The sequence below is a fragment of the Amphibalanus amphitrite genome, unplaced genomic scaffold (assembly GCF_019059575.1).
Source record: "Amphibalanus amphitrite isolate SeventyFive unplaced genomic scaffold, NRLGWU_Aamphi_draft 000062F_arrow, whole genome shotgun sequence".
In the NCBI taxonomy this organism is placed as follows: Eukaryota; Metazoa; Arthropoda; class Thecostraca; order Balanomorpha; family Balanidae; genus Amphibalanus; species Amphibalanus amphitrite.
The window spans coordinates 925,527-937,802 of NW_024881558.1; the positions used below are offsets into that span (position 1 = coordinate 925,527).

At 47.3% G+C, this 12,276-nt stretch overlaps 1 protein-coding gene across 2 annotated transcripts; it reads right to left on the reverse strand.

Moving 5' to 3' along the window:
• Window positions 1-575: 575 nt before the first annotated feature.
• On the reverse strand, window positions 576-12,179 carry LOC122378621. 2 transcript variants are annotated; one of them, XM_043359867.1, is made up of 4 exons: window positions 11,929-12,179; window positions 2,335-2,451; window positions 1,759-1,963; window positions 576-1,231 (listed from the first exon to the last, which is right to left on the reverse strand). In XM_043359867.1, exons 1-4 carry the CDS (start codon window positions 11,947-11,949, stop codon window positions 918-920), a joined length of 657 nt encoding a protein of 218 aa, XP_043215802.1. In that variant the 5' UTR covers window positions 11,950-12,179; the 3' UTR covers window positions 576-917. The 2 variants fall into 2 exon arrangements, with proteins under 2 accessions (XP_043215802.1, XP_043215804.1); XM_043359869.1 differs by lacking the exon at window positions 11,929-12,179 and adding an exon at window positions 5,712-5,960.
• Window positions 12,180-12,276: the final 97 nt, after the last annotated feature.

The following is a 12,276-nucleotide window of genomic DNA, read 5'->3' on the forward strand; positions in this document are numbered from 1 at the left end:
TTACTACGTCTCACGGGCTACCCGACGGTATGCTTTGATTTGGAATTCGGTCGATCCTTATACTCGAGAACCGCTGTGCACGTGTATTTTCGACATAGCCCGTAAATGACCTTAGGCCAACGCATGACCGCTGGAGGTCAAATTGCTAATGGGAAAGTATGATATGAATAGGTATTTCAGATTCAGGTCACTCAAAGTCAGGGGCTTAGGTCGGACGTGACCTCAACTGAAAGTTTTAATGGTCGTCATAACTCATAGCTACTGACTGAGTAATTGCTTTGCAACTTTCTGCAATTCATTAGGACGAAGACATGCATTTAATCTTTATCTCAGTGTTCTTACATCGCGGTGGCCTCAAATATCAGTACCGGTCAATTTTACGACCTCTATCACGAGTCATTGAGCGTGAAAAATCAAACTGCGCCTTTGTTGGACAATATACATTCTTATAATATTCGCAAGACTGTTTGTCGTCGTTATTGAGTTTCAGCCATCTGTCTATGCCCACATCATCACCATTATCATCATCGCTGTCGCCAGTCCCCACCGTCACAATGCACAGGTAAACAGGTAAATAATTTGTGCTTTTTGTATTACTTGATCACAGAGACAGCTCGCTATTGTACATAGTACATACAGTATCAATGGGATTGATTACTCGTAAATGTGCACAATCGCTTTTACCTTGTGACCATCGACACATATTACACTTCGCAGGCTCAAATGAAGGCGTCGCCAATTTCACGCCCAATTAGTCGCACAATTTCACGTTGGAGCATTTTCATACACATCTCCCACACAGCCTGACAGCCTTTCCCGTGCGTCTTCAGATCGTCATTATCGACGATCGTCGAACCCTTTGCCTCGCGTCGGTTTCAGAACACCACCAGAGCTACCCGTTTTAGGACCGACACCCGTCACTGCGGGTAATCGGCGATGAACCTGCGCGCGCGCTCAATGGCCTCGTCGACGTAGGTGACAGCGCCGGCCACATCGGCAGCCGACAGGTCACCGAACAGGCCGCTGTCGAGGACAGAGGAGGCCAGACTGCGGGCAGAGTCGAGACTGCGCGCCTTGAACAGGTCCGTGACGGTCGGCAGGACGCTGGCTGTGAACGGCAGGCCGGGCACCGTCACCACGCCGATGATGGCGAGCACCATCACGATGCCGGCGATCATGAAGCCCGTGAAGACAAAGTCCAGGCCGAACTTGTTGAGGAACGAGCTGCCGCCTGTCAAACGGAAGGAGTGAGACGCGTGAGGGAGGTTGAAAAAAGCAACAGTCGCGAATATGGAACATTGTGCAACGATTAAAGATGGGACAATTTGGAGCGACTAAACAACGGAACAGTATGAAGCAAATTTTGGAGGTGTGATTAGAAGTGCGAGGTGATTTACTTTTGATACCCCTTTTGACTTATTTTCAGCTCTTATACACTATCATCAACGCTACGACTGCGGGCCGCACATACCTATGCTAAAAGGTCACATTTAGCATGACGCACGAGGCATCGTCTGTTACAGGCTCGGCATTCCCTAGACACAATAGGACTGTTTGCAGGCGCCGTGCTAACCGGCATTTGATTATGGGTTAACACTTGGCTAAAAGCAGCAGACCCATTTCAGACTACATTCACATTGATTTCACGAGAATTCACGTCATTCGCTAGGCGCGCCCCGTTGCGTTTGTTTTACTGTGATACTGGCTGACGCTATTAGTAAAGTAATCTTGGCTGACGCCACATGCTCGCTCGTTTACCTTTCTTGAAGAGTCCCTTTGAGTCGCCCTCGTAGGAGTCGTAGCCCATGTGCGACTGGATGTACTGCACCACCGGCTGGGGAGCGCTGTACTGCTGGGCGGGAGCGCTGTACTGCTGGGCGGGTGCGTCGTACTGCTGGGCGGGAGCGTCGTACTGCGGGGCGGGTGCGTCGTACTGCTGGGCGGGGTACTCGACCGCTGGCGGCTGGAGAAAGGGGGCAGGTGCGGTACGTTAAACGGTGAACTCTGCGTACACTTACAATGGTGCGCCTATAAATATACGAGTTTTAAACGTAAAGGTTTATGTTAACGGACATGCCGGGGCCACTTCAATGTATCTGTATTTTAGTTATTTTAATGACCACTATGTTGCATGTATCATGGTCGTATCATTAGCATTTACAAGTCAACAGACTAAGAGTGGAGCCTGCTATGATTAGCAAACATGCCTCATAGTGATACGCTGCCTAATAAACAAGACTTATTCATTACACTGATAGTTATTTTGAGAAAATATGTATTTTGACATGGACAAAGTCGCGGTTCGTTTCCAAGTTAATTAAGGTAGGTACTCACCTGGTACTCTGGCGCGGCCGGCTCGGGTGCCGTGTAGGTGCCGCTGAGAGCCACTGGATTCTCCGCGGCGACCAGTCCCAGGCCGAGCAGCAGGGCAGCAATCACGTGCATCGCCATCTGGAACGTCATACAGAGTGGTTTCATTATCTGCTGGTGCATTTATGTGTGTAATAAAAAGTCATTTTGACTTCACCTGTGACTGGGCAATTTAGGGTGTGTCATTTTGGGCACTTTTTTCGCAAAACATGGTGCTCCACTGATTTTATCGTGCCCCAGACACGTAGAAACCGTGTGACATTTTTTATTTCCCCCAAATATTAACACCCATGCGGCGCCGACCGCCGACACTTTGGCCTATCTCTCAGCATTAGCGACCTTAGCGCCCCTAGCGGCAATGTTTTGAACTAACACGCTCGCTATGCTTTGTGAGCTTACGATCATCATTAAATGCATTTTACCGAAATGACGCCTTGCTGTTGGCTTGTCTGGCACTCAGAATGTTGGTGAAAATGTGATGTTATGCATCTTAAAGCACGAAATAGTTCTGTGTTAATGTATATTGCATAGTACTACCCCCGATCCCCGTCCTGGTCTGACGGGATACGTACGAGCGCATGTTTATAGTGCCTGCTATTAGGTGTCACATGTTTTTTTTTTGTAGCGTCGTTCACTGCATAGACCCCGGGGAACAGGGGGGGGGCAGTGGGGGCGCTTACCCCCCCCCCCCCTCCAACTTGAGAGCCGAGTGGGCGCCGCCCCCTCAACATTGATGCAACTATGAAGGATCTCTGCTCCCTTTTATGGACCTACATGTGTTTTTATATAAACATCAGCACAAGGTATTTCTCTTGCATGTGAATGGTTTCTGCTGATTCGGCATCGATTTAAGAACACCTGCTATTGTCATCCCACTTTGATTTTATCTGAACTTGATCATAACTTTGGTAGGTCAGATTTTATACTGGACCATTTTGGTTCCGGATGGTATTTGATTTGGCGTGATGAGAACATTATGACGTACAACGGTGGTAAAGTCGTTGATTGATACAGGTTTACTCGCTCCGGTGGGAGGCAGTAGCGGCGGAACACCTTCAATTAAGTGGGGGGGGGACACTGCCGACTTTTGGTCCCATTCTTTCCATGCAACGCCCATAGGGCTAATGTTAAAATGCCCAAATCAGAGGGGGCACGGTGCCCCGGTGCCCTCCCCGTTCCGCCGCCTATGGTGGGAGGGCGGCGTGTGGGACTCAGGAGACTAATGGCTTGTGTTGTGCCTTTGGTAGGACCCTCAGTATCACCGATGCAGGGCCTTCAGAGCCTCCAATTAGGGGCCTTTAGAGGCACTGGTGTGGGGTCCTCACAGACGCCCGTGTGGCCCCTCAGAGGTGCTAGTGTGAATCCCTCATAAGCGCCGGTGAGGGTCCTCACAGAATACAGACGCCGTTGTGGACCCTCAGAGACACTGGTGTGGGTCCGTTACATGTGGGTGTGTGGCCCTTAGAGCTGCTGGTGCGAACCCTTTAAAAGTCGGCAGGGGGCCCTCAACGACCGGCGAGGGGGACCTCAGACCGGCATGGGGCCCACAGAGGCCGGCGGCATTTTCAGAAGCCCTGTGGGGTCCTTAGATACCGACAAGGTACTCTGAGACGCCAGTGCGGCCCTCAGTCTCTGGTGTAGGGCCCTCAGAGTTGCAGGTAGGTGGCCGTCAGATATGCTTTTGCCGAACCCTCACAGGCGCAGGTGTGGGTACCTCAGAGCCACCAATATAGGGTTGCATAAATGGTGTGGCACTGGCTTGGGGGACCCTCAGTGGTGTCCTTATGGGCCCTTAGAACCACTGGTGTGGGTCTCTCAGAGGTGCTGATTGTGAACCCTCAGAGGCCCTGCTGAGGGCCCTCACGGTCTCCGTTATGGGATCCTCAGAAGCCGGCGTAGACCCTGACGGAGATCTTAGTGTGGCTACTTAGGGGCTCATGAGGTGCTCTTACGAGACCTGTGAGGTCTTTCTCAGCTGAAATATAGTCAGCGTGGACCCTCAGAGGTCAGTTGGTACCGCAGGGGTCTTTATGGCCGGGTGGGCTCTCAGAAGCACCAGTGAGGGCCCTCAGTCTCACAGTCGTCGTAATGGGGCCGTCAGAGACATTGGTGTGAGGCCATTACTGATTACAGGTTGGCGTAAGGCCCTAGATATGGCCCCTCTTGGGCCGGCAAGGACTCTCAGAGGCACGCTAGCGGCCATAAGAGGCCGGTAAAGGGCCCTCAGAGGCCGCCAGTAGCCTTCAGAAGCCGGCGTGTAACCCTCATGGACAATTTAGTGAGGCTTCTTTGGACTCACGAGGTGCTGTTACGAGCCCTATTCTTTCTGAATCGAAATATGGCCAGCATAGACCCTGAGCGGTAAACTGGTGCCACAGAGCCCCTCCAACCCGAGGGGTCCTCTGAATGCGATAGGGGGGGGGGACTAGATGGCACGTGCCTCCTGGGACCCCCTGACTACGCTACTATTTCATATGCGTCATGTCAGGTACACATGACGTATTTTGGGCTTGCACCCCAACTTGAAGAATGTTCCTGGGCCCCTGTGACAATATATTGTATTCATTATAGGTATTCGTCATTAGCTTGCACTCTCTGCAATCTGCCCATACTATTATTTGTCCCTAGACGCACTTACAGAGAGCAGGGATAAGCCCATACAGTCAACGGCCTGTTAGTTTCGCAAACAGCCGCCAGGGGCGCTAGGGTCGCCTATGTTATGAGATAGGGCAAACTTCTCTCGCTCGGCGCCGCCTGGGGGTTAAAATTTGCGGGAAATTAACAATGCAACGCCCTTTCCACATAAGTGGAGCACAATAAAATCGATGGAGCACCTTGCATTGCGATTAGTGACACACCCTACTGGGCATTGGCCTGTTGTGTGTTCTGACCAATGAATGTCAAAGAAATAAAACTATACAATTACATACCTACTAGTCGAGAGATAATCGATTTAAGCGGTTTGCTTTTGTTGCTCTAGCATGCCGTATATCTTATTGGCTATACTGATCTCAGTCAGCTTTTGCCAAATTGTCAGAGAACTCAGATTTGTTTTTCAATAGAAAAACACAATTCTAAAGAATAGTGTTTTAACTATTGACAACAAACCTTCGGTTATTAGGTATTGCTTAAATTTCTTGTCGACTTTAGCTGTGATTAAATTCCATGAATCAATCGTTACAGAGCATCTTAAGGAACCTTAAATGCAATTTTGAACTACAGATGCAATGTGCATTTGCAACTTACTGAATTCATCAAAATAATGTGTTTGCTGAAGAGCAACACGACTATAAGTTTTAGACGATGACCTTAGACGGCAATGGTACGCGGAAATATCTTACCGTGTCCTTGATGCTGTCACCGAACCGTCAAGATCGCAAATGACAAAAATTTCCGGTCATCTCGGCACAGCGAGTACGGGCTGAGTTTGGCTCCACCCCACTTTTTTCGTTGCCATGGGAACAAAAAGTTCCCGCATGTCTCCGATCATCTTAGAACTCCTGCAATTTGTTAGCTCGGGGCGATTCCAGCCGGAGGCGATCCACTACCTGTCCCGGCTCTGGGGAGGTGGCTGGTAGCCGCTCCCTGACGCCAGATCGTACCGTGATACTGGGGCAGACCGGGGCGGGGCCAGCGGACGGAATACGCCCCGGGCGACCGAGACGAAGTGTTCATAGAGGGGTGAACGTCCGAAATGAGGTCAGTTCTGGCTCTCGCGCGCCCGTGCCCGGATCACCGGTCGCCCTCCTCCCTCACAGGAGTGTTTTGATTCATCGGAGGTCACCAAAACTTAGGTAAGCGCAGTAACTTCCGACACAATCGAATACGAACACAGTTAGAATGAAAATATATCAATCTAAGAGGCCTTTTATTGGCTGCATTATTGCTTCAATGAAAGCTAAGCTCATGGTTAGCCAATGATGGCAAACTGAATTAGAAATGATCGATGGATCTAAAAATGCGTTTGTAGTCGTTATTGTCTTTCAATTTTAATGTCATGTTTAGCACTGGACTTGAGGATTACAACCGCTCTTTATGCAAAATCATGATAGCTTTTTAAGGTTTCAATCGTCAGCTTGTCGTTCTCACCTGTGAGCCAATGTCGTCGCCGCTCGTCTAACTCCCTCCCCGTCTGTTCCCTGCCAGCCAACCCACCATGCTGCGCGCTGTGCTGCTGATGGCCGCGCTGGCCGCCGCCGTGCTGGCCCAGGCACCGGGTCCCAAGCCGGAGAACCGCGATTCCAGCTACGCCAACTACGAGCCGCAGTACCAGCCGCAGTACCAGCAGTACTACCAGCCGCCCAAGTTCAGCGTCGACAAGCTGGTGAGCGGCCTGGTGCTGCCGTCCGCCTCCGACATCATCACCGGCATCATCTACGTGGTGGCGGTGGCCGGCGTGGCCGGCCTGGTGCTCATCGGCCTGGCGCTGGTGCTGAAGCTCTTCAACCTGAAGCTGCCCATCATCAAGGAGCTGAAGCAGCAGGTCATCTCAAAGGTGGAAAAGGTGGACGCGCGCATGCTCGAATCGGCGTGGGAAACTCTGCTCAACTCGCTCGATAAGTTTGAGCGTAAATAGGCTGTGGTGGAGCGACGCCAACCGACCCCGCCCCGTGTTATATTTATGAATTGTACCGCATATCAACCAGAGACACCTCATGTACAAAACCATGTCACGGAAGAGCGTTAAGTCGATACTCGGCATTGTCCAAACTTGCATTTGTTCGGGCATTCTATGTATGCGCATGTCAGTATTTGCCGTGTGATTATGATTTACGCCGAAATCCGTGAGTAGGTAGTTACATCAATGATGTGTACATTGTTCCTGTATTCGATGCCATATTTATTTGTGAATTGTGTATGTTGTATGATTCGTGCATTGTGCCACGAATACATTTCACCTTCCAGCATTTATGTCTTTCATTATGGATATCTGAAATCTGCACGCGTTTCGTAATTATACGCTATGCTGCTACATGCGGTCAACCACAGTTTTTTTTATTATGTCTCAGTAAATTGCTCTGGACTGTGATGATATCGAATACATCTATCGCTATACTACGTAGCAACAGTGAGTTTTAATCACGCTCCCTATTTATATAGCACTGGGATCACAAGGTCATAAATTACCTAGACAATAGAATTAGCCTGTTCGGGATTCCGTAATTGAAGCTTAACCGCGGGGAAATAGTATATTTACCTAACAGCAATAATTATAGCTTATTCATCCTTATCTTTAACCAAATAATGGTAACATAACATTTAAATCAACGAAGGCCGTTGAGCCCCACCAGCCCCCTCCTCCTGTAATGGAAATTTGTAAATTCCCTTTAACTGATAACTCGGTTCCTACCAGTGAGCTACCTAAAAATTCGAATGTTCGAAAATTCGAATTCGAAATTATCGGTGCCTGGGGGACTTCGTAAAACTTTCGAGATTTCACTAAAGATTAGGGTGGCACTAAAACGGGGCTAAAATTTCGTTTTGAGAATTTTCAACGGGACGGGCAGCCAATCTGTTCTACCACCCGAGAAAACGTTGTGTGTAAAATATTTTTGGAAAATATGTTTATTTAGTGGTAGCTCAACGAGGTAAAAGTTCACATTTTTGTGAAAAACACAACTTTGCCGAAATTTTAATTTCCACGTGTATTTCGGATGTTCACAATGACATTGGACGCTGCCAAGACTTTATCGAAACGTTTCAGCACCTAAAGCTCAGATATATAGGTACATATGAGGCACATAATTCTTTTGAAGGTATGCATAACTTACTGCATAACTCCATGAAAAGAGAAAGCGGTATCATCCGTAATCAGCCAACACTTGTACACATCATTCGTCGGCTAGTCTTGCCTACTTAGAAGTTACGGTCGCCTTGCGTATGTCAGAATGTTTGCGTCTTTGCTCTTCTACGACCTACAAGAGGAGCTGCTGTTAGTCTTTATCCTTCGTGGGGGTCAGATCGATTTCCTGGCCATCAACAAAATGCCTCGTTCCGCGAAGTCGTAGAGGCGTGAAGAGACCTCATGTAGCGCATGGCGTCGTCGTAGAATGGCTTGACCTCCCAAGGAATCAGATCCTTCAAGAGGAAGTCGGTGTCCATACCGAGGATGCTGAAGAAGCTTGTGAAGCCAGTTGTGATATGACGAAGTCTGCCGTGGACTTGCTATAGAGACTGAAGCTTTAGTAAGTTCAACGTGGGCTCGACGGGGGGAGGGAGGGTTACTCGGCCCTCTCCTTCTCTCGTAACGATGCAGCCATCTCACGTTTAGTAGCAGCGATCGTTATCTCCTTCATTAGAAGTTGAAGGCGACCAGCCTCTCATTTAGATACCAGAGGTGACGGCTGAAGGCAATGGCTATCGTCTTGGACACCAATTCGAACACCAATTCTTCCAATTCGTACTCCAGGAGGGACTTGAGGAAGTCGAGATCTTGCGCTGGTGCAGACGCCAGAAGCCGTGCATTGAATCGAGCCGAAAACTACGTTGTTCCCACAAAGGTCACGATTTGTTGGAGGCTCTTCTTCTTAGACGTAGTGAGCCGGGATTGTGCTCGGAAGAGGTAAAACTTCATAGCGTAAATGGCATTGGTCAACCAGCACACAAGGAGCACATCGGGGCGAGCGATCTTCATACCTCGTTTCGGAGCACCACCGAGGACAGTGATGGCCAGCTCCAGCATCTCACGGTACGACCGAACTGTGCAAGAGCATCACGCGGGTTGTGGAGGTGGGACATGTCACAGTTTTTGAAGGTTTATGGCTTCGTTCTATCTAGACGCCCACTTTTTATGGAAGCGCTTAAACAAAACAACGTCTGGGCCGCTGGACAGGCCGAGGCAGGCTGAAAATGTCTTTATAGAACAAACTCGTAAATGTCGTGGCAAGTCAGGTGGAGCAAGTCCTGCTCAAGCCGCTGCTTGATGATCGCGCAGGCCCCTGCATTGATACTGGTGCTCGATGCACTTGTGTCAAAACTGAGCGCTTTCACTCAATCATTCAACTCTTACTCATCGAAGGATTCTTGAACAGCATTTGCTGCGGCCTGTCAATTTGAGCCTGGCTAGCGAAAAATGTCTTAAAAGGCTTAGCAAAACAGTCAACTTATCTTTTTCACGTGCACGTCTTCTCCCTGACATCACGAAGACACGGAGACCTGTCCTGTGGCCGTACACTGGCAGTGTCCCCCTGCGCATCAGTAACCGGGGATACATGAGCAGAGTAAATGCGTATTACAAACGGATCACAATACTCAGCAAAGAAAAACCATTCCTGATACGCATTTATTTGCTCATGTAACCCCGGTAAGTGCCAGCAGTCTCGTGACCCTTCCCAACCATCGTAATACGAGAAAAGAGCTGAAGTTGCACGCCTGGCAGCGGGCTACCGTCACCGAACAAAATAAGCTAAACTACGCTGAACGGCCATTGGTTGAATCACGCATTGCGTCACAGCGCGTTTGCGGCGAGAAACACTGGAGTTATGAAACGAATAGGAAGGCATCTATCATTCATTTAAACGTATTACAGCTCAAATATGACAATGCTTGGCATGGCGCGACACACATCTGAATCCTCGTTCACAATATACGTTTTCTCAATATGTACTAAGTATGACCCCATTGAGCTACCTCTAAATATAAATATTTTTTGATAAAATTTCATACAGATCATTTTTTCGTGAGGTAGAACAATATGGCTACCCGTCCCGGTCGAAATTAAAAAAGTCGAAATTAAGTGCCACCCTACTAAAGATACTTGCATTTATTAATATATGCTGGATACGACTTTTGTTTATTGTAATGGGTTGCGGCCGGCCGCTGCCCGCCCGGTCGTGCACGCCGGCTGCCCCGGCAGTGACCGGTCAGCTGATTTTAGCCTCGGGCGCTGAGCGGCCGGCCGGCCGGCCGAGTGCACGGTAGGCGATCGGGCCGGTCTAGCCTCGCGAAACCTCAAAGACACTTTTTTCCGAAAATTGGGAAACAACGCACATTAGTCGACAGTAAATTCATCAAAGATTACGATTAGGGTATTTGCATGGCTCAGGAAACATTTTTTCGTAGAGAAAAGTATCGTTAAAGACAGCGTTCCGTAGCACTTCATAAGGGAGATAATCACAGCCGATTTTTACACTCCTTGAATACTTTGCGGAACGATGAAATTGCTAAGTGTTGAGCATCCATTTTGCATGGAAAGTGAAATTTAGATGTTTAGACGATTCCGTCATAAAAAGCAAGTAGACAAAATAAGTCCAAGATGTCTTATAATTAGGTTAACTTTTTATATTTTTTACTGCCGCCGAACATTTATAATTCATAATTATAATTATAATTATAATATTATAATTATAATATAATTATATAATATAATTATATAATATAATTATAGTATAATTATAATTATAATTATAATATAATTAATTATATTCATATATAATTATAGTTCACTGAATTTACCAAGCCCAACAAAAAAAGGATTACGAGGAAGAACTGAAAATAATGCTGTATCGCATGCACAAAGACATTGTCTATAAGGGGAGTCTGTGAAAATTTGCAGCCACTTGCAGCCCTGGCATCCAGACCCTTTTTTTCTTCTATGGGTTGGCCGTGGCTTGGTGCACTTGAGCACACCTGAGGTAAATGCCCCAAAGGATGTTTTCGCGGTAGCTCAAAAGACCCAGGGGATAGACAGCTGCAACTTGGCATACCTGACCTTTGATGCAAGCTGGATCTTGTGACACCAACTGCACTTTCAAGTCAGGTCAGGTCACTGACCTATGACGTCATAAATGAACCTCTGCACGGTCCTCAGATGTTGCAAATTCACAACGCTCTCAGTGCCAGAGTAACTTTCACAGGGAGGTGAAACTTGCAGGAATTATTGTCCTCTAGAGGTCTTACAACTTTTATGTCTCAGACTTTTCCTAATGTCACGTGAGGCCAGGCTGGTCACGTGACCTCACCTATAAGTCAATAGGGAAATATGAAAACTGTTATTTTGGCGCCAAGAATGATATGCAATTGTCTCAAGTAGAGGTGTCAATTTCAGAAATCTCTTGTCCGATGTCCGTCCAATGTCCAAAATCCCAGCCCACTTTTGTCCGAAAAATGTCCAAAGCATGGATTTGTCCGAAAACTGTCCGAAAGCTGGATATGGAAAGAGAGTATGGGGGAATTGATCTATATTAGGTATATGTTTGCATGTAGGTACCACATGATCACTAAATAACAGATATTTGCCATCTGGTTTTGAGTGCAAAATATTGCAAACCAAAAATATTGAAGCAATATCATATGCAGTGCCTAGGGAATGGGGGTGGGCATTTGGGCAATAGGCCTAACCTGATATATAGCACAAACACAGCATATTGAGACAAGCCTATTCTGTTTCAAAATGTGCTAAAGCCTACAACTGAAGCTGAGTAAGCAGGAATAATGCAAAACATTGCCTTATCCCTCCAACTTGTGTTTTCAAATATCGACTTCTTGCCACATCCCTTTGACACTAAGCCACTTGATGATGAATTAATACAGCAATAATGCAAGAAGCTAGTCACTTACAATAATTGTGCATGTCTTCATCTTATATCACACTGGCTGAGATAGAGACTTGGATTGAGATGTAAAGTAGAACACTTCTTGCAAAAGCAAAATAGTTCATGTGAGAAGAAACGTGCTCTTCACTGAGCCACACATCTCTCAATATCTAAAAGAATAAGCGATCACCAAAATACTAGCTATGATTTAACACAAATTCACTGAAATTAACAAGCAAGAAGAGGTTGCAATCCTTGGTAGAATGAAAAACACATTTCATGCTACCATTCTTGGTAGCATGGAACATGGTATCCGGCTTTGAGTCGATGATGTGAAAGAAAATCAATAATATGACGTCATTTTCATATAACT